This window comes from Telopea speciosissima, chromosome 4 (genome assembly GCF_018873765.1).
Source record: "Telopea speciosissima isolate NSW1024214 ecotype Mountain lineage chromosome 4, Tspe_v1, whole genome shotgun sequence".
Taxonomy (NCBI): Eukaryota; Viridiplantae; Streptophyta; class Magnoliopsida; order Proteales; family Proteaceae; genus Telopea; species Telopea speciosissima.
Genome location: NC_057919.1, coordinates 8,556,697 through 8,576,276, shown reverse-complemented (window position 1 = coordinate 8,576,276; position 19,580 = coordinate 8,556,697). Strand labels below are relative to the sequence as shown.

The following is a 19,580-nucleotide window of genomic DNA, read 5'->3' as shown; positions in this document are numbered from 1 at the left end:
TATCGATTAAAATCCTCTTCAATTCCCTAAAAGTACGGTGTAATATAGTTTGGGATTGAGAGCTCAATACGTGAAAGATGCTAAATCCAACAATGCCGCACTCGATTGACCCAATTTTTTTTTTTCTCAAGCTACGCACCATTGGATTTAACATCTTTCACATATGGAGTTCTCAGCTCCGAGCTGCACTTTTAGAGAAGTGGAGAGGATTTTTTTCCCGTCGATTACCTAAATGATTGGTAATGCCGTAATGGTACTGAGCCCTTAAATTGGTGGAGACCGACTAGGGCCGACCAGTTGACACCCCCAAATCGATAGTAAATTTGGTAAATGATATTGTGAGATTTGCCCTTAGATAGCTCCTCCGCTCATTAAATTAGTTGGTTGACCTAGCTACGTTAGTCATGAATGATCCGAACCATTCGTTATTCCTATTTCAGATGGGTGACTTTACTCCATCAATCAAGGCCTTGCAGACTTAGTCACTCAGGTACTACTGACACCGATCTGGGACCGAGTCGCCTTGTGATGATTATTGATGGTATCAATTGAATCGGCCGAGTTCATCATGGATCCTTATAAAATTGGGATCAGAAGAAATGAGACAACGATAAAAGTTTCTACAAATCTACCGGCGGCATAAAAAATGGGGAATCTTTTTCTAACAGTCAGTTCGGTTTGTCGGGTTTTGCTAGTGCTGGCTTGGGTTTGACACCCCTACATGAAACTAAGAGTGCTCAACGGTCTATTTTAGTTAGAATCGTTTAATTAAACAATCTCAATTTTGAAATCATAATCAAATCATTTATTAAACAATTTTACGGTTTGATTTTAACACCCTTACATAAAACCTTTTTCATGATTCCTCTTGAAAACCCAAAAAATTGCTTCTTCTCAGGTTGAATAGAGCACCCTTTTACTTGATCGTAGCCATGGATCTCCTGGGGCATTAAAGCCCTGTTTGTTTAACAAAGAATAATAAGATGAGAATAATAAGGGGGGATAGTTGAGTTTTTCATAAAATTAAAAAAACAAGTGTTTGATTGCCTCGGATGGAAAACTAAGCAGGCAATCATCCATGAATTAAGAAAACCTGTCTGCCAATATGACAAGTCATTTATCTCAAAGAGGAAGGGAAATGAATCATTACATGTGGAGTCATACTTTCTAAATGCACAATCACAGGAAAACCCAGAGATAATAATGGGTTCAATAAGCTAAAGTGGATTTGGCTGGTTACAACCTAAACCAGACAGGTCCATTTTACACAAACCAAACCCAGCTCCCAGCCTATTAAACCCAGAATTAACTGGTTCGGTGGGGACATATTGCCATCCCTATTTAATATTCTGGTTCCACTTCCTCCCCCAAGGCCAGACAGAGATCATGATGTATAAATGAGCTAGCTACTCTTATGCCTGTTTCTTTTCTCTGTAAATACACCATAAATAGGTATATCAACACATTTGATGAGACCAAGTCACTGAAATCATGCATTACAACATTAGTGACAAGTATATACTGAGTGTATGCCTCTTCAGGGTATCCAGTCACTCTTCTTTTGTGACTTCACAGGTTCTTCAGTCATCCTGCAAATAATGCATACTTTTTGGATTAATAAAATTAATGAAAGAAAGACTACCAGGAAGAACAATTGCACAGAATGACTAACAAACATCGAATCAAAATCGTTTGGAAAAGAAATTTCTGTAAAACATCTCTACAAATAATAATGACACCAAAATTTAACACTAATCTGAAAAGTCTAGACCCCATAAACAGCAATATTTAAATGATCATTAAGTACATTGCTACATAAAGATGAGCAAGCCCAGGATGAATGATCTCAGAAGTACCATGGATCAGAAAAACCACCTGTTGTGGACTACCCAGTCAACTTAAAAGTTGGAATGACCATATGGGAATACAGTCAGTAACTTAATGTAAAAATAACATAAGAATCCAGGTTAGTCTTCAAAGTAAATGAATCTTGTCACCCGCGCTTATCGTAAATGTTGCACAAGAACAAGTGAAATCACCATATTCTCTGGAAAAGCAGGGAGCCTTGGTAGGTCAGCACATACAAGGTCAACATAATAATCATAGAAACAAGAGTTCTCAACCATTCATCTGTTTCTTCCCCTCACAATCTAAACTAAGGGGAAAAATGGGATGATTTAATCATCTGATCAGGTCATTTTGTTAATTAGATGGTTGAATGATCTGGCCAGCTATTTCAACTCTAAAGAGCTACCAGGTAGGAGTCATAGGACTAGATTGGTGGATACCAAACCTCCCACATACAGGTGCCATTTCAAGGGAGACAAGGAGTTCTTATGAACATCTGAAGATTGTTTCAAAATATCAATCTACAGGAGTAATTTTATGGCAAAACAATTAAAATGCATCCTTCAATGGCACTCAAACTGTGTTAACATGTTGTGGATGTCAGCCTCTACTCATATCAAGCTTTAGCCCAATCAAACATCATCACTTATCAGAATAAAGGTTTGAAGAATGACTAGAAACGCTACCCTTAAAAATACAAGGGGAAAAGTCCAATATATGTTAGCTAGTGGCCCATATGATTGAGGTAAGCCACTACTTGGCATGCTTCCAATTCAAAAGACCCTATCATTCAACAGTCAAGTCTCAAGATGACCAAATTAGGCCCTCCATGTGGCAGATACATAGATCAATGAATGAAACTTCTCTTCACTGGCAGTGGAACATTTTTCCTATTAAATCTTCTTTAACATAAACCTGTTTTTATCATGTCTCAGGCACATTTTCATAAGGGTGCAACTTGGTATCACCAAAGTAGTGAACTAAAAAGTTGTAACCTTCTTTTAATTGCCCCTTGTCTAATTCCCAAAAGTTATTTAATGCAGAGGTAAGAAGGGTTTTCAAAAAGTTGAAAGTTACTTAATACAGTATTTAATGCAGTATTTATTTGAAATTACAGGATTTACCTTAATTGGGAAAAAAGAGTGTGTTATCTTAAAAGGGAAAAACGTAAGGTTACAACTCTAGTTCAGCACTTTGGTTACAATAAGATTTTCCCTTTAATTTGAAAAGATAAAGTGGATGAGGAACAGAATAAGGTAATGAGCAAAACCAAGTTTTCAGAAAGCTATGTAGCATTAACAATACTGTGCTCCTACTGGTTTCAGCCCACAACAATATGTCTAAAAGATGAGTACAACATATGAATCCATTGCTAGACAAATCAAATAAAATCTGTATTATGTCTCGACTCTGTTGAGACTCCTTAACATCACCTGCTATAGCAGGTAGTAGAAAGAAACCTATAGGTGAAGGTGCAAATGGACTTCAGGGAACGTACCACTGGATTTCCCATCTTTAGAATTAACAGCTACATTCTGGAAAAAATCTTTGGTAGCATCTGCATGTATGGTAAACAACCATTAATAAATATCAGATAAAAGCAGATAAACCCACAAAAATATCTTATTTTTATAGTTTCCAACTGTAACAGAAGTAAATCTTGGATTGCTATGCCAGGATTCCAAACACAGCTACCTCCGCCTCATCCTACCTGTGCTTAAATTCAGGGTACAAACAGAAAGATAGGTACCCATGGTCAACACAGATATATCTGAGACTAAGGTGACTTTATATACTAGCCTAAATTTTCCAAGACCTGTAGCCATGATTCCCCAACTGTACAAATACTGCAGCATCATGAGTAGGGAAAATAACCAGGTAAAATTCAGGGCATTGTAAATCCAATTAACGCTGATTAAGATGGTTCAAACTTGTGCAACAAAGACCAATAAATGGAACAGAAAGGAGTGGTATAGAGCAGCTTGGAGGTGTAAAAGGAAAGGGAAGGCTTAAATGTACTCGGTTGAAGTGGATAACAGTTATGAGTGGTGGTATGCTTTAAATATCGATGACTGGACAGTATTCATATAGCCACCCATGTAGTTGGTAAGGCTTCATGATCTGAGTTGAGCTGTAAGGTCCTCACCATTCTATCAGTGTTCCAAATGTCAGTGGAGGTAGGAAAGAAGTCAGCAATGTATATCCTGATCGAAGTGTTTCTCAAATATATGGAACCTTTATAATGTTTAAATTGGTACCATACTATATACATACCATGTTTCATTGTCAGAGATGGATCTTGTTCTCCTACACATCCAATCACCTTTGCTGGATTTCCTGCCACCATGCTTTAGAAAGAAAAAAAAGGAAGTTTCATATCTTCTGTACTGTTGTTGGTTGATTGCAAATTTTTCCACATTTCTAAAATATAGGTGCTCTTATGCATTGCAGTATAATTTCTTTACTACCTGTGTGGAGGAATATCTTTTAGTACAAGGGAACCAGCAGCAATCATGGCACCTTCACTTATTTTAATATTCCCAAGTATTGTCGCGCTTGCTCCAATAAGTGCTCCAGGACCTATTTTCGGATGACGATCACCAGTTTCCTTCCCAGTGCCTCCTAAAGTTACACCCTGTGAACAAATAACTGCCCATAAGTAGATCCTAATTCAATAAATGATGACTTTGCAATATCTCTTTCGGTTAAGGTATGAGAACAAAACCACATGATTACATAAGATACAAAGAAATTGAAGATCTACACTTTACAGCTTACTCAAAAAATTATCAAGCACAGCAATACAGAGTGTGAAATGAAATGGTTCACATGTGGAAGAGTTTTTTTTCATTGAATATTAACAAATCTATGAAAAGAAGTGAAAGAACAAACGACTAGCATCAGTTTTCATCTTATGTATGTCATGTTGACTGGTTGAGAAGCAAGTTGGAGCTGTCTCAGCCACACAAAGCATTGATAGCATATAGTGATAATGAAACAAATTGTGTATCCTAATATGTATTACTTTCCAGAATGAATTGAGCTAGAATTATAATTGAGAACAAGATACAATAGACAAGATTGTGATCTAAGAAAATTGTTTCTTCTATGGAATCATGTTAAAAGTGCAAGGACAAGTTTTTTTTTTTTTTTAATTTATATAATAAATAAGGACAACCTTTTCATCTTTTGTCTCCATGTCACGTGGTCAGGGTTCCATCATGTTGACCCACACAGCAATTAAGAATGAAGAATATCAACCAACTGGACATGACAGTCTCATTCAAAGGTGTATTCTTTTAGATTCCATTCATGTTTGTTGTATTATTTATACAGTAGGTAATACATAGGTCCTGATTGGAATGATCTCTAATGGGAGGGTAAACTTAAACAAGCATTATATAAGTTATCACATAGGTTCTGTAAACTCTGGTATTACTATTTTGACCTATTTCGATCTTCTGTTGTCGTGTGTATGAGTTAATCCTGTGTACTGTATCTGCGACCTTGGCGGTTTGGGAGCGTAGTTGTATGCTCCGGTTGCATTTCCCGTGGTTCAGGGATGGGGGTGTAACAGTCTCTCATCATATCCTCTTGAATAAGCATAGCCCATTATCTTCAATAATGGTGTTGAAGGATAAGTTGAAGATGGTCTTTGCAACAGGTGTCATCCAACCAGATCAATTTAATAACTAGAAAGAAAGTTGGCTTTAGGATCTGGCCTTAAATTGAATATTTTCAAAATTCTCCAACTTACCAGGATAGTTGCTAATTTCCCTCCTCCTATAACATGACTTTATAATTTGATTTATTGGTCAATGTAGCAGGATTCATGTAACCAAACAATAATTTTGGAAAAGAGTTAGACGAGGTAAGTTCAATATTGATAACAATATATGTGTTTGTATTTTAATAGGTAGAACAATATATTGCTCTATTCATTTTTGGAACATAAATCTGGGTTTAGAACCATCTTCACCTGCCCCACTGCCAGTCCACTGAGGGGGGGGGGATGGAATCAATTTAGAGGAAGAACTCACAACCTAGGTATCCAGGACATTAATATGGATACTGGTGTCTGACATAGCACCTGTGGCAAAGATTATATGCTAATTAAAAGCGTTGGTGTTGGTTTCCACCAAAGATATGGAATGGCTAACATAACATTTTGGAAAAATTACGTATCCTTGTCACATAGCCAGCAACCCTTCATCAATCTCCCATCATGCAAATTTCCACCCTACACCCTGGGGGAGGGATGAGTAAGAACAAAGACAATAGGAATGAAATAGACTACAAAGATATTTGGTCTTCTTGTATGTCTCATTTTAGTTTATACATCATCATGCTTTCTTGCAATATCAGCAGAAAATGGAAAAGATAATAAATAGATAATCATATATATATAGAAAAAAAAGGGCATGCTTTGGCAATTAACGTAAGGCAATCACATTAATAACACCCATTATATAAAAGAGGAATGAGATTGAACTTGCCTGCATTAATGAAACTCTATTTCCTACAACAGCAGTCTCACCAATTACTACACCCGTACCATGATCCAATAGTATCCCTTCTCCAATTTTCGCAGCTGTACGAATTATGTTAAATAAGTGTTGATTATTAAATCTTGCAGTGAAATGACACTATAAATGAAGAGGGTAAAAAGGTTTTTAAAGGCGAAAATGAAAATTTCCAAATTTCCATCCACAAATGAAATGGGACATCAAAGTGCACAATTCTAAAATCCAATATGTCCTCAAACATAGTAGCTCCTACATTTTGGAAGACATAATACGTAATAGAACCAAAGCCAATTCGCTTGCTCAACTAACTCTGTTCAGAAGCTTTGCCACTTTCTTTGTCATGAATCATGTACAGGAACAACAAAAAGAAAAGAACAATAAGCATACCTGGGTGTATATCAACTCCAAAAACCTGAATATAAAAAATGAGAAGAAAGGATATTAACAAAACAGATATCAGAACTCTCCATCATAAAATAATAATAACAACCAGTAAACTCACTCTAGTACCATGTAGATCAACCATTACCTCGCTTATGCGGCTTTGCAATGCCAATGCCAAAATTCTGCGTCCTTGATTCCACAAAGCATGTGCTACGCGGTATGATTGCAAGGAATGGTAACCCTATAAAAATTTAGAAACATTCTCATATTGGATACAACATAACAATTTTCAAGCATGACTTGAAATTCATGCAATACCCCTCCGTTTACATAACACCCACATCATAGGAACATTTCCTCTCACTTTATTCCTATTTAATTTAACCATATTTTTTTTCTCTTGTCTCTTATTTTTGTTTTGTTTTCTTTTCCTTTTTTCCATTTGTAATTGATAAGTAAGGAAAAGTAGGAATATAGTATCTCTTTGCTATTCCACTATGACTTTTAATGTTGTCCTACACACCCCCATCCTAAAATGCAATTTTTAAAAGGTTACAATGTAAATAATGTAATCAAAACTATATCATTCTTACTAAAAAGGAGGCAATCAGGAAAAATGTGGGGCTATATTAGAGTCCCTTGAAGCTAAAAGAAAGTAAAAATGATGGATTGGTACACAAACAATAGCAAAAGAAAAGATAACAATAAATAAAAAATAAATGCATGTTGAATACCACATGCTACATTACTACAGAAGAGCTAAGACTTTTCTCCAATTTGTCTCATAGTATCATTGAAATGGAACAAAATAAATGCAGATCAAATGTTCTCTTCAGTAGCTTTAATGGACGCTTAAAATCATGCAGCATGTTGAATATCATATGCTACAGTATGACTGAAGAAATAACACATACCTTAAGATACAACAATGCCCAGCAATATGACAGACAAGAAGGATCCCTATCTTTAAATGCCTGTTGCAGAAAACTTCAAAAATCATGCTTTCACAATCCACCAAGGCTATCAAATAAGGACTCTTTAGAAAGCACCGGTGAAACTCAGATGCTTTGAAAATGGCAATGAAATCACCTGCACATCCAGGCGAATTGAGCGTTGAATACCTCTATCATGCATCATTACAGCATCGAATATGTCTATTAGTTGCGTCGCCAAGAGTGTGGGGTTTTGGAGCCTATTGGCGAGGACGAATCCTAATGCTCTCTCCAAACAACCATGAGACAAAATACTGGCATACAAGAAGCTACTCAAAATTGGCTCCTTCTCTGCCTGAAATAATTACAGTATAAATATTTGTCTACATTTCCCTAATCAAGTGTTGCTAACAGAATTGAACCAATAAAACTTAGCAAGGGACAAGAACAATCAAATAAATTATTTGATTAAGACAAAATAGGCCTCTTCTGAATGTTCTGAATTCCAAAAGTCATAATATGGATGAACTGGAAATCTCCGCAGTGCATTCAATCATAGGAAAGGAATTGAACATGCCAAGATTAAGAAATTGAAAGTACATGAGATCCTTGTATTCATCTTGCCAAAGTAAGATAAAATAACAAACATTTGAAACATACCCCGATAATTCACCCTCTTAGAGAATCATAGTAATCATCTCAGTAGAGGACGGGCCTTGGCGCAACAGTAAGGTTGCTCCATTGCAATCTAGTGGTCGTGGGTTTGAGTCGGGAAACAGCCTAAATGCGAAGCGGGGGTAAGGCTGCGTACATTATGACCCTCCCCAGATCCCGCAATGGTGGGAGCCTCGTGCACTGGTATGCCCTTTATTTAGTAATCATCTCAGCACCACTCAGATACATTTGATGTTTCCACCATGAAAACGTGGACCAGATCTTTACTCAAATCCCAAAGAACTCCACATTCAGGACCCATTATCTGCAGATTGGTGAAATGCTCCGCACACTTTCTAATATCACATATGAATCTGAATCTGGCTACGGCAGTGTCTCTGTCTCATTGGATTTAATTTTTATAAGCAACAGTCAGACTGAGACAGCGGTGGCACAGCCAAAGATCATTCACTTTGCTACAGGAAGTCGAAAGACTCCAATCAAACGGAAATCTTGAACATCAAATTTCCTCCTCTCCCCCCCCCCCCCACCCCACCCCCCACACTCTAAAAAACTATTTCACTGTCTAGCATAATAACAGACAAAGAGATATAGAATGAAAAATCACAACAAACAAAAATGCAGTTGAAAACCCGTGAATTAGCAGAATATAATAAACCCAAATCTCATAATTGAGAGCACGTATCTCTCAAAAAACATTTAGGATAACAATTCATACCGTACACAAATGCAGTTGAAAGCCCGTGAATTACAAAAAAGAGACAAAACCCATTTCTCAAAGCAACTTCCGTAAGAACTTTCAGATACTTCTGAGCAACTTCCTTCTTTATAGAAGAAGAAAGAAAAAAAAAATTTAAAAGGCGACAAAGGGCACTACCTCTGACTTCGCCTCTGCTCTCATAGCATCCCAGATTGGGTCAAAGGTAGAAGAGGCAGAGTTATTGATTGAAGCCACCGCATTAATGTCTAGCTCGGCGTACCCAAGAGCATAAACAGGAAAGACCCTTTCCAGTCGATACTCCATGAATTTCGAAGCATAAATCTTCGGCTTTTCCTCTTCTCTCTTCTCTTCTTCGTTTTCAATAAGAGTAAAGGTAGAAAGCATTTCACAGAGAGAAGACCTCTCGTCGCTCAAATGGGCCATCCCAACAACTAGGGTTTGGTTTCGAGCGCGAGAAAAGCCTGGACTATTATCTATGAATCGAGAGGTAACTCATGCAACAGCGAAACTGGCGTTTCTTCTCGTCCAAATGTTGTTCGGAAGAACGGTGAGAGCTGATGACGAAGTTGCTAGGAAACCTATTCACTAGAATCACTTCAGTTAATAACAACTCCTCCGTTCTACATCAACTACGTGGATGTCGCTATATATAGTCTTTACCTAGATGCCCAAATTGACCAAATTACCCTCACAGCCTTTGTTCAACACTTCAACTGTATATGGCATGCAAAAGATTCTTGCATAGTATATAGTGTATACCCATATGGTATATTTTTTTAAAACAAAAAATAGAAAAAAAAAATCGATTTTAAAATGAATTCTAAACCCAAAATCTATTCCAAGAGTTCAAATCACGTATTAAAATCGTCTGCAGTATCGGTGGTGCACATCCAGCAGCACAACAAAGGCCATGTGTGCCACCTGATCTCTGTTGTGCCGTCGGATGTGCACTATCGCCCCACTGGTACGGCAAAGGATCCTAGTCATCAAATCACTGAGTTAGGTACAGAAGAATATATGATTTAAATGATTTTTTTTTTAATAAGAATCTAAATAATCGGATCATTATCACCTCCAATTCTGACACCCTCCAATTCCCTCCAACCCCTCACATGGGAGTGAAATGACCACTTACTCATTGCCTTGGGAAGTGTGTCCAGGCAATGGGTAAGTGGTCATTTTAGCTCCCATGTGAGGAATTGAAGGGGAATTGGAGGGTGTCAGAATTGGAGGAGATAAAAATTCCTAAATAACCTTTACGCCATGTGAAAAGGTAATGTGTCATTTTAATAATTGGATAGAGAAGACAACCTAGATTTGTGTAAGTCAAATTTCAAAACATATTTCAATTAAATACTTTTTTATATATTGGGCATGCATCCTCGTATATATCCATGCACATCTAGTCTAGTCTTACTCCAATCACTATTGAATCTCTTTTGACTAAAGTGTTTTGTTTTGCCACGTGACAAACTCTATTTAAGATAAAACTTGACATATGAACAATGGATCTTGGGACAGGTGACAAAAAATTCCAACTTCAATTGACCTATCACATGATAAATATTGGCTAGCATGCCAATATACAAACCAAGAATTTGTCTCTACTCGGTCAATTCGAGAATCATATGCCTAAACAAAGAAAAGAAAAAGTTATAGAGCCAGGGTTTTTAAAACCATGAATGGATCGCCTAGATCTAACTATTCAAATTAGAATCAACTGAGGTCAATTCCAATTATGGTTGATTGGGATTGGAATTGGTTGAGTTTGGTCCTGATTATGGCCAATCCCATTCCAAAACCTACGCGGTTAGTGCAACTTTGGACCGAAACCAATATGGATTTCAATTTCGAGTTTTTAAACTCTATTTAGGGTACTGTTGGAAAACAAAGTTTTCTGACTCAACTTGCTCTCGATAAAACTTGGTTACTCAGGTGAATCAAATTTGGTAAAGTCGAGTCACATTTTCTTATTTTAAATACAATACAACAAATAGACATTAATTATTTAAAAATAAAAAATATAAAAAAATGAAATTTTTTATAAATTATTAAATAATAATAAATCTATGAATTTTGTTGTTCAATAGACATTGAAGACAAGTCCCTAAAAAACCAAAAGACATTGAAGATAAACATTATGATATATACAGTTTGGCTGAATTCCATTCTGTGGCTGAAGGAAGTTTCGGTGTCTTCAGCCACGTGTCCCCTTTCTGCTTCTAAATAGATTTGTTTTTTACCAAAAAAAAAAAAAAAAAAACTTGGCCGCTTTCTCTTACAGATCCCATCTATTTTGATATACCACAAACAAACAAACTACCTTTTTTTAATTGTTTGAAATTAAAAAGACTTGGTGAGATACAAAGTTACAAACAGTGTTCACGGTTCACCCGTTCACTGCACTAGTACCAGCAGACGAATGGTGTCAAATCTGAATAAATCTATACATCTCTTTGTCTTCTCTCATGAATTTTTGGCAGAGCATCTAACCATAATGACGACTAGATTCACTTTTATACAATCCACACCATTATTCCTCGAGGCTCGAGCTATGGTCACCCCTCCCTCCCCATGATTGCTGGCTGAGGGACTTGGGATGATTGGTTGAGGAATTTTAGGCTGATGGAACCATATATCCATTCTATAACTCGGGCAAGGCCCCACAAGTGTAGGGGATCTAGGGTATACCAATAGAAAACACTAATAAAAAAAGGGGAAAAAGTTTTTTGTCCGGGAGTGCTACCTATGCCAGCATCATGAATCTATCTCTCTCCTCCCCATGTAAAAAGACATCTCTGCCCCATTGTTTTGAGGAGGAGAAAGATAGACACATGGGAGTGCTGGCGTAGGCCACACTCCCGGACAAAGAACTACTTCCCGAGGGAAAGTGACTTATGACAAAAAAACTGATTTCTTAATAACAATGATCTTAAGGTTTGATTTGGTTCATTCTCTCCTCCCTTGTTTCCTTCTCTTTTCCACTGCGGCGGGTGTCGTGGTAGATTTGCCAATGAAGGAAAAGAAAAAGGTATCACCAAAGATAATATCGGGTAAAATTGAAAATATAAAAAAGGTACCGCAAAACATACCATTTAAGAAATATGAGATATTTCAAACATAGTATTTATGAAATGTGAGGTATCCCAAAAGTAATTTCTCTAAACATTAAGTACCCTAGTTCTAGGAATAAGTCTGAAATAAACAATGATTAATAAATATTCTGCTCAGCAATAATTACTTGTATGGTGATGAAAAATATGTCAATTTGAACAGTAGGAGCAGTAGGCCTAAGTGGTTGGCCTACTTATGAAAAAGGAACCAGTTCCCTTTAATGTTATGTGACTGGCTTCTCCAAGTGGTTTAAAGGGAATGTGAAGAATATGCCTTCAGGTATTCCCAAGGATATAAGAGGATAGGTATATATTAATAGGGGTCATGTTCTCTGTGCCGCAGTGTAGGCTGCGCCCAGACACATGGGCCTGTCACTCAGGGGGGCAGGATGGTCATTGCACCCACCCCCATGTGTCTGGGTGCAGCCTGTGCCCCCGGCACAGAGAACATTCTCCCATATTAATATTGGTTTAAGGCCTGAGTCAGACAGAAGGTTACAACCACAAGAAGCAAAATAAATTGCAAGAGATCACATGGCCTAAGGTCAGACTAGTACTAATCATCTACATAACCTGCTTTAGAAGCCCTGTGACCTTACAGACACAGTCCCTGCAGGCCAACCACTTAGACCTAATGCAAAGAGGCCTGGATTTTATTTGCCAAAATATAGGTGTGACCAGGCTATCTCCATGGCCTGTATGAGGCTGGAGCAAGCCCAAGTTGCTTATATGAATTGGATTGTTTCTGGGAGGTTCATGGTTCCATGGGTTTAAGTTGTTATTGGCCTTTAAACCGATAATTAAATTGTTTATTAGGAAGTCTTTCAAGTATTTGAGTAGCAAAATCATGTTAAGAGTCGATGAAAAGAGTTATATTCTTCAAGTCTTGAAGGTTATAAGAATTTGGAGTTGGCTATTTGAAAAGGAAGAAATGGACCCAGTCAGCATTCACAGAATCTTAAAGACTATGATGACTTGGTTTTTGTTGGAAGTGATGGTCTACTTGGCTTCTTCAGCAATGATGAGGCTGTAAAGCTTTTCATACCTTATATTTTGCGCAACCCATTTGGTGATAATGCAAAGTTCTAGCTGGAACTGCTTGTATCAAGAGCAGCTATAGTGCAGGTACAGTAGGACATTCTATTCGGGCAGAGGTTTCTTGAATAGTCCATTCAGATAAGCTTAACTACAAGCTAAGGGGAAGGCTAAGACAAGCCCACAATCTACAACTAGGGGGGGAGGGGGGAGGGGGAGAAAGGTGCCTTTTTTTGGCACAATATGCAATCCAGGAGAATCGATCCCTTGACCTCCTGGGGGGGCATGCACCAACTTGCAATGCCACCAACCAACTGAGCTAGCAGTTGTTTGCAGATAAGCTTATTTGAACTATCAAAATACTTGCATCATATTTCTAAATTTGAAGTCAACATTAACTTGAATTTGAAGTTGCAAACCTAAATTGCAACTTCAATTCCGCTTCAGTTTTTTAGTCTGATGGTGCAACCCTTGACAACAGGGGGGAAAAAACTATAAAGAGTTATAAAAGGTAAGGAGTAACTCCTCACAATTCGGGCCTCATCTGACGAATTAAGTCAACCCAAGGAAGACTGCTTGTGCAATCTCATTAATCATGATTGTAAATATATAAAAATATTCATCTTATTGGTATTGCAGGCATGAAGAAAATACAAAAGATCATTCATTTCAGCAACTTGGAAATTTATAAATGACTCATTATGGTTGCATGAGGGATTAGAATCCAAAATTTTCTACACCCTTTCCTCTATTTTTGTGCAGGATTACTGGCATCTATTATTTGTTTGTTTTAAGAAGGTGGCACATTCCTCTTCTTTATTGTGTATTTTTGTACGCTAAAGCTTGATTTTTGTAATTTCTTCACACCCTCAATCTTTTTAAAGATAGTTGAATCCTAACATTACATCTTCTTTGACACAATTGTTTTGATTCTGCAAGTAGTTTGGAACCACTTACAGACTGTTAGCCAAATATACTAAGTAGTTGCTTTCAAAATATAATTTAAACCCACATATACTGCCACCAAATTTGGTAATAATAAGTGATATTACTGGGATTGGTCCTAATAAAAGAAAACTGCTGGTTTGCTTCAAAATTTATCGTAATTAGCATGGCATTATTACTTGACACAACAATAGTCAAATAAGTTAATACATATGGTTTTTTAACTGTAAGGCCTGCTAAAGTCTAGTTTTGGGGATTAAGTTCTCCTTGCACCACCAAGCAAGGATTATTTAATAACAATCCTAGGATTATTTCAGACCTTGAAGAGTAGTGGCATTTCAAGATTGATGGGTTTTACTGTGAAGCCTGCGAAAGACTAGAGACTAGTTTTGGGAGCAAACAGTCCCTACACACCAAGCAAAAATGCTAGCATGTAAAATCATAACAATCCTATCCTAGGTCTCTCTCATGAAGATGATGTGTACACTGTGTGTGTTTCAATGGTAGGAGTCCAAACCACCATAAACTTCCTGAACAAACTTCTATCAGCATGGCAGTCACATGCGGCTTTCAAAATTAATTTTGGCAGCTGGGGAAGTTTGAACTCTGATGAAGAGCCTGAACACCACTAAACCTTATTGATTCTTAACTACTCAAAAGCTAAAGATAAGGGCATTCAAGAGCTGGCTATTTGATTCTTACATTAGTGGTATTAATGTAGCAACATAACTTCTATCATGAAAGGAGAAGAAGGTTGGAGGGAACCAAAACCCCAATAGAGCTTTTTCAACATCAGTCTTGAGTGCTACCATTTTTAAGGATCACAATACTGCTTTTGCTGGATATTATGTAACAAGGAGTTTCTATGGTAGCAGGATCACATTACTGCTTTTGCTGGATATTATGTAACAAGGAATTTTTATGGGGGCAGGATCACATTTTGCCCTTCAACCTGGTCTTCAGTTTGGTCTAGACACTGGCTTCAGTGAGAAATGGAGATCAGATGGCACTGTTCAGAAAAAGTGCAATATGTTCAACAAGATGATGTTTGCAAATTGCCATGGCCAACAAAATTGAGAACAACACTTCAAACTAGCTAGCTCATCTATTTGGAACAAAAAGAAGTCAGAGAGTGCACTTAGATTAGATTGGTTATCTATGCATGTCTCAGTCGGATACAAGAAGTCAGTCAGATTGTACGGCATATCCATGTTATGTATCCCATCTTTTTTGATCACCAGTGTCAGGTTCATTACTTGCAATGAATAAAATCTCCAACTTCAAGAATTTATTTTGTTGGGAGTCATGTCATGTTATCATTTTCCTTCATCAAGAAATTTTCCCCTTATTATTCCACCTTAGTTGTAACAAGAAATGCCACCTTTAAGCGATGCATTAACTGTAGTTTCTGTTGTCTCAAACTTACTTTATTATCCCCAAGAATTGAAATTTCCCTTCTAGATTTTCAAGTAATGAAATCTTCGCTTTGCATTAACTGTGAAATTTCAATTCTCAAGAACCAAATTGATTTGTTGAGGTCATATACAAGAAAAAAGAAAATTGAAAATAAGCTTACTGTTTACTGCATTATGACCATTCAACAATTATTTATTAAAAAAGCTCTGTTTAGCTGGTGGGGTGTAATGGCAATTTCAATTCTCAAGCACCAAATTGTTTGTCGAGATCAGATACACAAGAAGAGAATTGTACATTATTCAGATAACTGAAAAGGAAAATTAAAAAATAAGCAACTTTGGTACTGGCTTTGTCAACAAAAGCCCAGATTGGCAACTTCTGTTGCACAGTGATGCCAACCCCAGAAATTCAGTTCATAGAGTTAATATGATTAATCAATCCAAACACAATCGATCACCCAAAGACCCCCCCACAGTGATGCCAACCCCAGAAATTCAGTTCATAGAGTTAATATGATTAATCAATCCAAACACAATCGATCAACCAAAGACCCCCCCTTTTAGTTTAGGGTCTGGTGTCTAAAAGAAAAACAGCAGGTTCCGACTTTGCTGCATAACCAAACTTAGATGTGCTATACTTCCTATATACCCCAGTGAGCTTCCCTGTTCCAGCTTTCTGATGGAAACCAATTATCAACTTTGAGCATTCCCTACAGCACAGGAGAAGCATAACTTATGGGCATCTCTCTCAATATCATTAAATCTTGAAGTTTATTCAGAAAAGAAAAGAGGGCCAACTTACAGGAGCTGGTCTTCTGTGTAGTTAGTATGCCACTCACTGGTCTTTGTCCATTGTCTAGACCCATTAAGAGTACACTGAGCAGTGTAAACTGCAGCTGCCGCCAACAAAGATGGAGGGAACCTGAGCATTTCACACTCCACCAGGCAAAGCTCGATGACGAAGAAGGAGAGAAGCTCAAGCTGGCCCAAAAGTCATAATGAGGAACGATTCAAATCAAGATTTTTATCTGGAAATCAATAAACAACCTAATTGATCACAAGGAAAGCAATTACTTTCTGAATCTAACCTTCCTGTCAGATTGAGCTGCTTTAAGGAATCTCCTCATGAACGCATATGGGGTTGGAACAGACATGTTGAACTGTAGTGTGTTCACCATCAATTTCTCCTGTGACCATGGAAAGAGGGTTGGATTCAGAAAAATAAAAAAGATCCATCCAGTTGATCAAGAGAGAAGGGGAAAGAGAAAAAAGCATACCATGTCAAGAACTTCTTTCCTTGTGTAGGCCTTGTCTGATATTAGAATTAAATCCTCCACAACAGGAACAGAAACCTCTTCATACTTGCATGCTAAGAGCATGGCTGTCACTCCAACTAACTGGAGCTTCTTCCTCACCACTGTTTGCTGTGCTAAGAATCTGTCTATGAGATTTACAGTGAGGAATAACGTCTCATCCATAAGCTCAAACTTGTAGTGCACCTGCTGATTTGATAAAAATTAGCAATCTTGGGTTTCCTAGCAGGAAAAACCAGATTCGGTAGCTAAAAAAGCTGCTTCAATAATCTAGAAACATAGGTAGAAGATAGCCAACAAATTTCTAGGAATCAGGCAATTAATACCTCTATTAGCCAATCAATGAGGATAGCCCTCATTTTCTCGTTGATGTCGAACTGCTGCGCCATATAGTTCCTAGAGACACAGCTGGAACTCTGTACACAGAATGTTGATCAATTAGTATCTCAAAATAAATTGTCAGAATATGTTGGTAATGCTTAGCATATTTCTGCATAATTAGACCATCCACTGCCAATTCTTAGGCTCCCTTACTGACCCTTTTTGTCATTGCAATCTAAACTGGATGCTAGATGCTCAAATAGGTATTCAGTTCATCAAGGAGAAAGGAAAATTTAATCTTATGTGAACTGCTACAAGTTTTCAATGATGTAAGAAAGAGAAGAGTGTGAGTTCACCTCAGCTTTTCTGTAGTGAGCATAAATGTCCTCAATATAATCAACAACTGCAAGTGGATTCTTAGAGTCACAGCTGTCAATATCTGTAGTAGGATCCACTGATATATCCTCCATTTCAACCTCTTCCTACAGCAAATCATCACAGGGATCCCTTTAATGGATGTCAAAACTCAATCCAGAAATTAAAAAGAGATCAGTTAGTTCAAGAGAAGGCCTAACGTACCATTTGATCGATCTCATCCAACATTGCTTCAGTGTGCTTCACAAACATCGGAACAGGAAAGTCATTAGTCCCCTCAAAGTCATCCACATCAATGATAGTACAATCTTCTGATTTAGTTGCATTTGTGAAAGATGAGATTGGCCTAGTTTCCTGTTAAAATAAATATTCCAAGAAAAAAGTTCAATTCAACACTTAATTAAAACGTGAAAACTGTAATTCTTGTTTTTTGCTACAAAGGAGGTACCTCAAGACAAGGCTGCTGCTGCTTGTTTGCAATTTCTGCGGCAAATTTCCTAAACAGACCGCAAGAAATCCATCACGAAATCCCGATAACAAAATCTAATTGGAAATGCAAAGTTTTCTATTTGAGATCTTCTAACCTTGTGATTGGCCTATGCACTGGAATAGGTGGGTTCTTATCACAGATGATCTGTCTTCTGAGTGATATAGATATATTAGAAAATAAATAAATAAAACCAAGAAAATATCAGAAATTGATGAAATATCAGTATAGAGGTTTAGAGGAATTACTCTGATAAGCCTCTTTTGTTGACTGCACATGGGTATGGAGGAGCTCCCACTAAATTCCTATTAATGTTGCTAAGAGCTCTTCGGTTGTGTCCAACCTCTGGGACGAACTTCCCACCCCCCATTCGGAGACCACCTTTGAATTTAATAAAAAAATTGCTCAGTTCACAAATCAAGGTTTTACAAAGCTAAGTATATGGTTTCAGGAAAGGAGATGTTCAATCAATGCTCCCCGTAAAGAGTTTCAAATCTGATCGAATTACCTTGAAAATGGGCCGGCCTTATTAATCCCGGATTATTCTCATCCGATCCAGCCATGATTTATCTACAAGAAAAACCACGAGAAGAAACAACCCCATTCAGATCACCATCACATTTCATAAAACCAAAAAAGATCGACAAAACCCTAGACGATCAAAACCCAGGAAAGACAGTCAAGAACAAAAATTAACAACCAAACCCAGATCGCAAATTCAATGAAAGATAATCATAAGAACAAACAATGATCTACCATTGACTGACCTACAACCCTTCTAGTTCCACTCTGTGGGATTTCGATCGAACAAGCTGAAACTCCAAGGTCGATGATCGTCGACCGGAATTCCCAACTCCGAACGCGAAGAAGAGAGAGACTACGCAGTTGACTCCATTGAGATAAGCAATGGAGGCATATATCATCGAAGTCTCCTCTCTTCTTTCTCTGATCTTGAGGTCTTGGTTTGCTCAAGAAGTGAAAACAAAAAGAAAACGATATGCATATCGAAGGGGATACGGAAATGACGGATATATTGTCCGCAGATGCCCTCTTTTTTTAAATGCAACGGCTAGTAAATGCTTACCGTTGGATCTGAAGATGAAAAGTCACGTTGGTCTGTGTAGTCTTAACGGTTACCTTAGCATGTGCTTTCAAATTTTTGATCTCGTCTCTCTCTCTCTTCGTTAGGGTTACTACGGGGTACGCGTCACGCCGTCGCTGTTTCTTTATGCTCTTTCCGAGTGGGGAACAGGGAGCGGTCTTTTTTCCACTTATTTTTCCTACTTACCAAACACGCAAAAGACCAACTGCGGCGTAACGTTCATTTGCAACTAACATGAAATGCCCAAACAGTCCTTTATTCTTGTTGATTTAAAACTAGAACATCCAATGAACCTACAAATGATGGTTTTAGTACGAAAAAGGAAATACAAGATGATGGTTTAATAAGTCAACCAGTAGAAGATTATGGCCCCGTCATCTACTCTTTA

At 37.5% G+C, this 19,580-nt stretch overlaps 2 protein-coding genes across 4 annotated transcripts; both read right to left on the bottom strand.

The window, feature by feature from the left end:
- Nucleotides 1-1,458: 1,458 nt before the first annotated feature.
- LOC122657907 (serine acetyltransferase 2-like) lies at nt 1,459-9,680 on the bottom strand. The gene is made up of 10 exons (XM_043852707.1): nt 9,243-9,680; nt 7,848-8,045; nt 7,673-7,732; nt 6,904-6,999; nt 6,762-6,786; nt 6,345-6,439; nt 4,317-4,483; nt 4,123-4,196; nt 3,347-3,406; nt 1,459-1,589 (listed from the first exon to the last, which is right to left on the bottom strand). Exons 1-10 carry the CDS (start codon nt 9,507-9,509, stop codon nt 1,585-1,587), a joined length of 1,047 nt encoding a protein of 348 aa, XP_043708642.1. The 5' UTR covers nt 9,510-9,680; the 3' UTR covers nt 1,459-1,584.
- A 6,177-nt stretch (nt 9,681-15,857) lies between these two features.
- Nucleotides 15,858-18,663, bottom strand: LOC122660538 (G2/mitotic-specific cyclin-2-like). 3 transcript variants are annotated; one of them, XM_043855897.1, is made up of 11 exons: nt 18,599-18,663; nt 18,339-18,471; nt 18,188-18,244; nt 18,052-18,100; nt 17,808-17,960; nt 17,585-17,710; nt 17,234-17,323; nt 16,872-17,096; nt 16,683-16,781; nt 16,397-16,575; nt 15,858-16,304 (listed from the first exon to the last, which is right to left on the bottom strand). In XM_043855897.1, the coding sequence occupies exons 1-11, from the start codon at nt 18,651-18,653 to the stop codon at nt 16,160-16,162; spliced, it is 1,311 nt and encodes a 436-aa protein (XP_043711832.1). In that variant the 5' UTR covers nt 18,654-18,663; the 3' UTR covers nt 15,858-16,159. The 3 variants fall into 3 exon arrangements, with proteins under 3 accessions (XP_043711832.1, XP_043711834.1, XP_043711835.1); XM_043855899.1 differs by having other exon boundaries at nt 16,872-17,093; XM_043855900.1 differs by having other exon boundaries at nt 16,872-17,093; nt 17,808-17,957.
- Nucleotides 18,664-19,580: the final 917 nt, after the last annotated feature.

What these genes read in the sequence shown, in the direction of transcription:
- LOC122657907 (XM_043852707.1), bottom strand. Translation starts at nt 9,509, where the DNA reads ATGGCCCATTTGAGCGACGAGAGGTCTTCTCTCTGTGAAATGCTTTCT. An exon ending in CAATTCGCCTGGATGTGCAG is followed by an intron (nt 7,733 to 7,847) that starts GTGATTTCATTG and finishes TTTCTGCAACAG; the next exon opens with GCATTTAAAGATAGGGATCC. An exon ending in ATAGAGTTTCATTAATGCAG is followed by an intron (nt 4,484 to 6,344) that starts GCAAGTTCAATC and finishes ATTTGTTCACAG; the next exon opens with GGTGTAACTTTAGGAGGCAC.
- LOC122660538 (XM_043855897.1), bottom strand. Translation starts at nt 18,653, where the DNA reads ATGGCTGGATCGGATGAGAATAATCCGGGATTAATAAGGCCGGCCCAT. An exon ending in CTCACTACAGAAAAGCTGAG is followed by an intron (nt 17,324 to 17,584) that starts GTGAACTCACAC and finishes TTCTGTGTACAG; the next exon opens with AGTTCCAGCTGTGTCTCTAG. An exon ending in GGAAAGAAGTTCTTGACATG is followed by an intron (nt 16,782 to 16,871) that starts GTATGCTTTTTT and finishes CCATGGTCACAG; the next exon opens with GAGAAATTGATGGTGAACAC.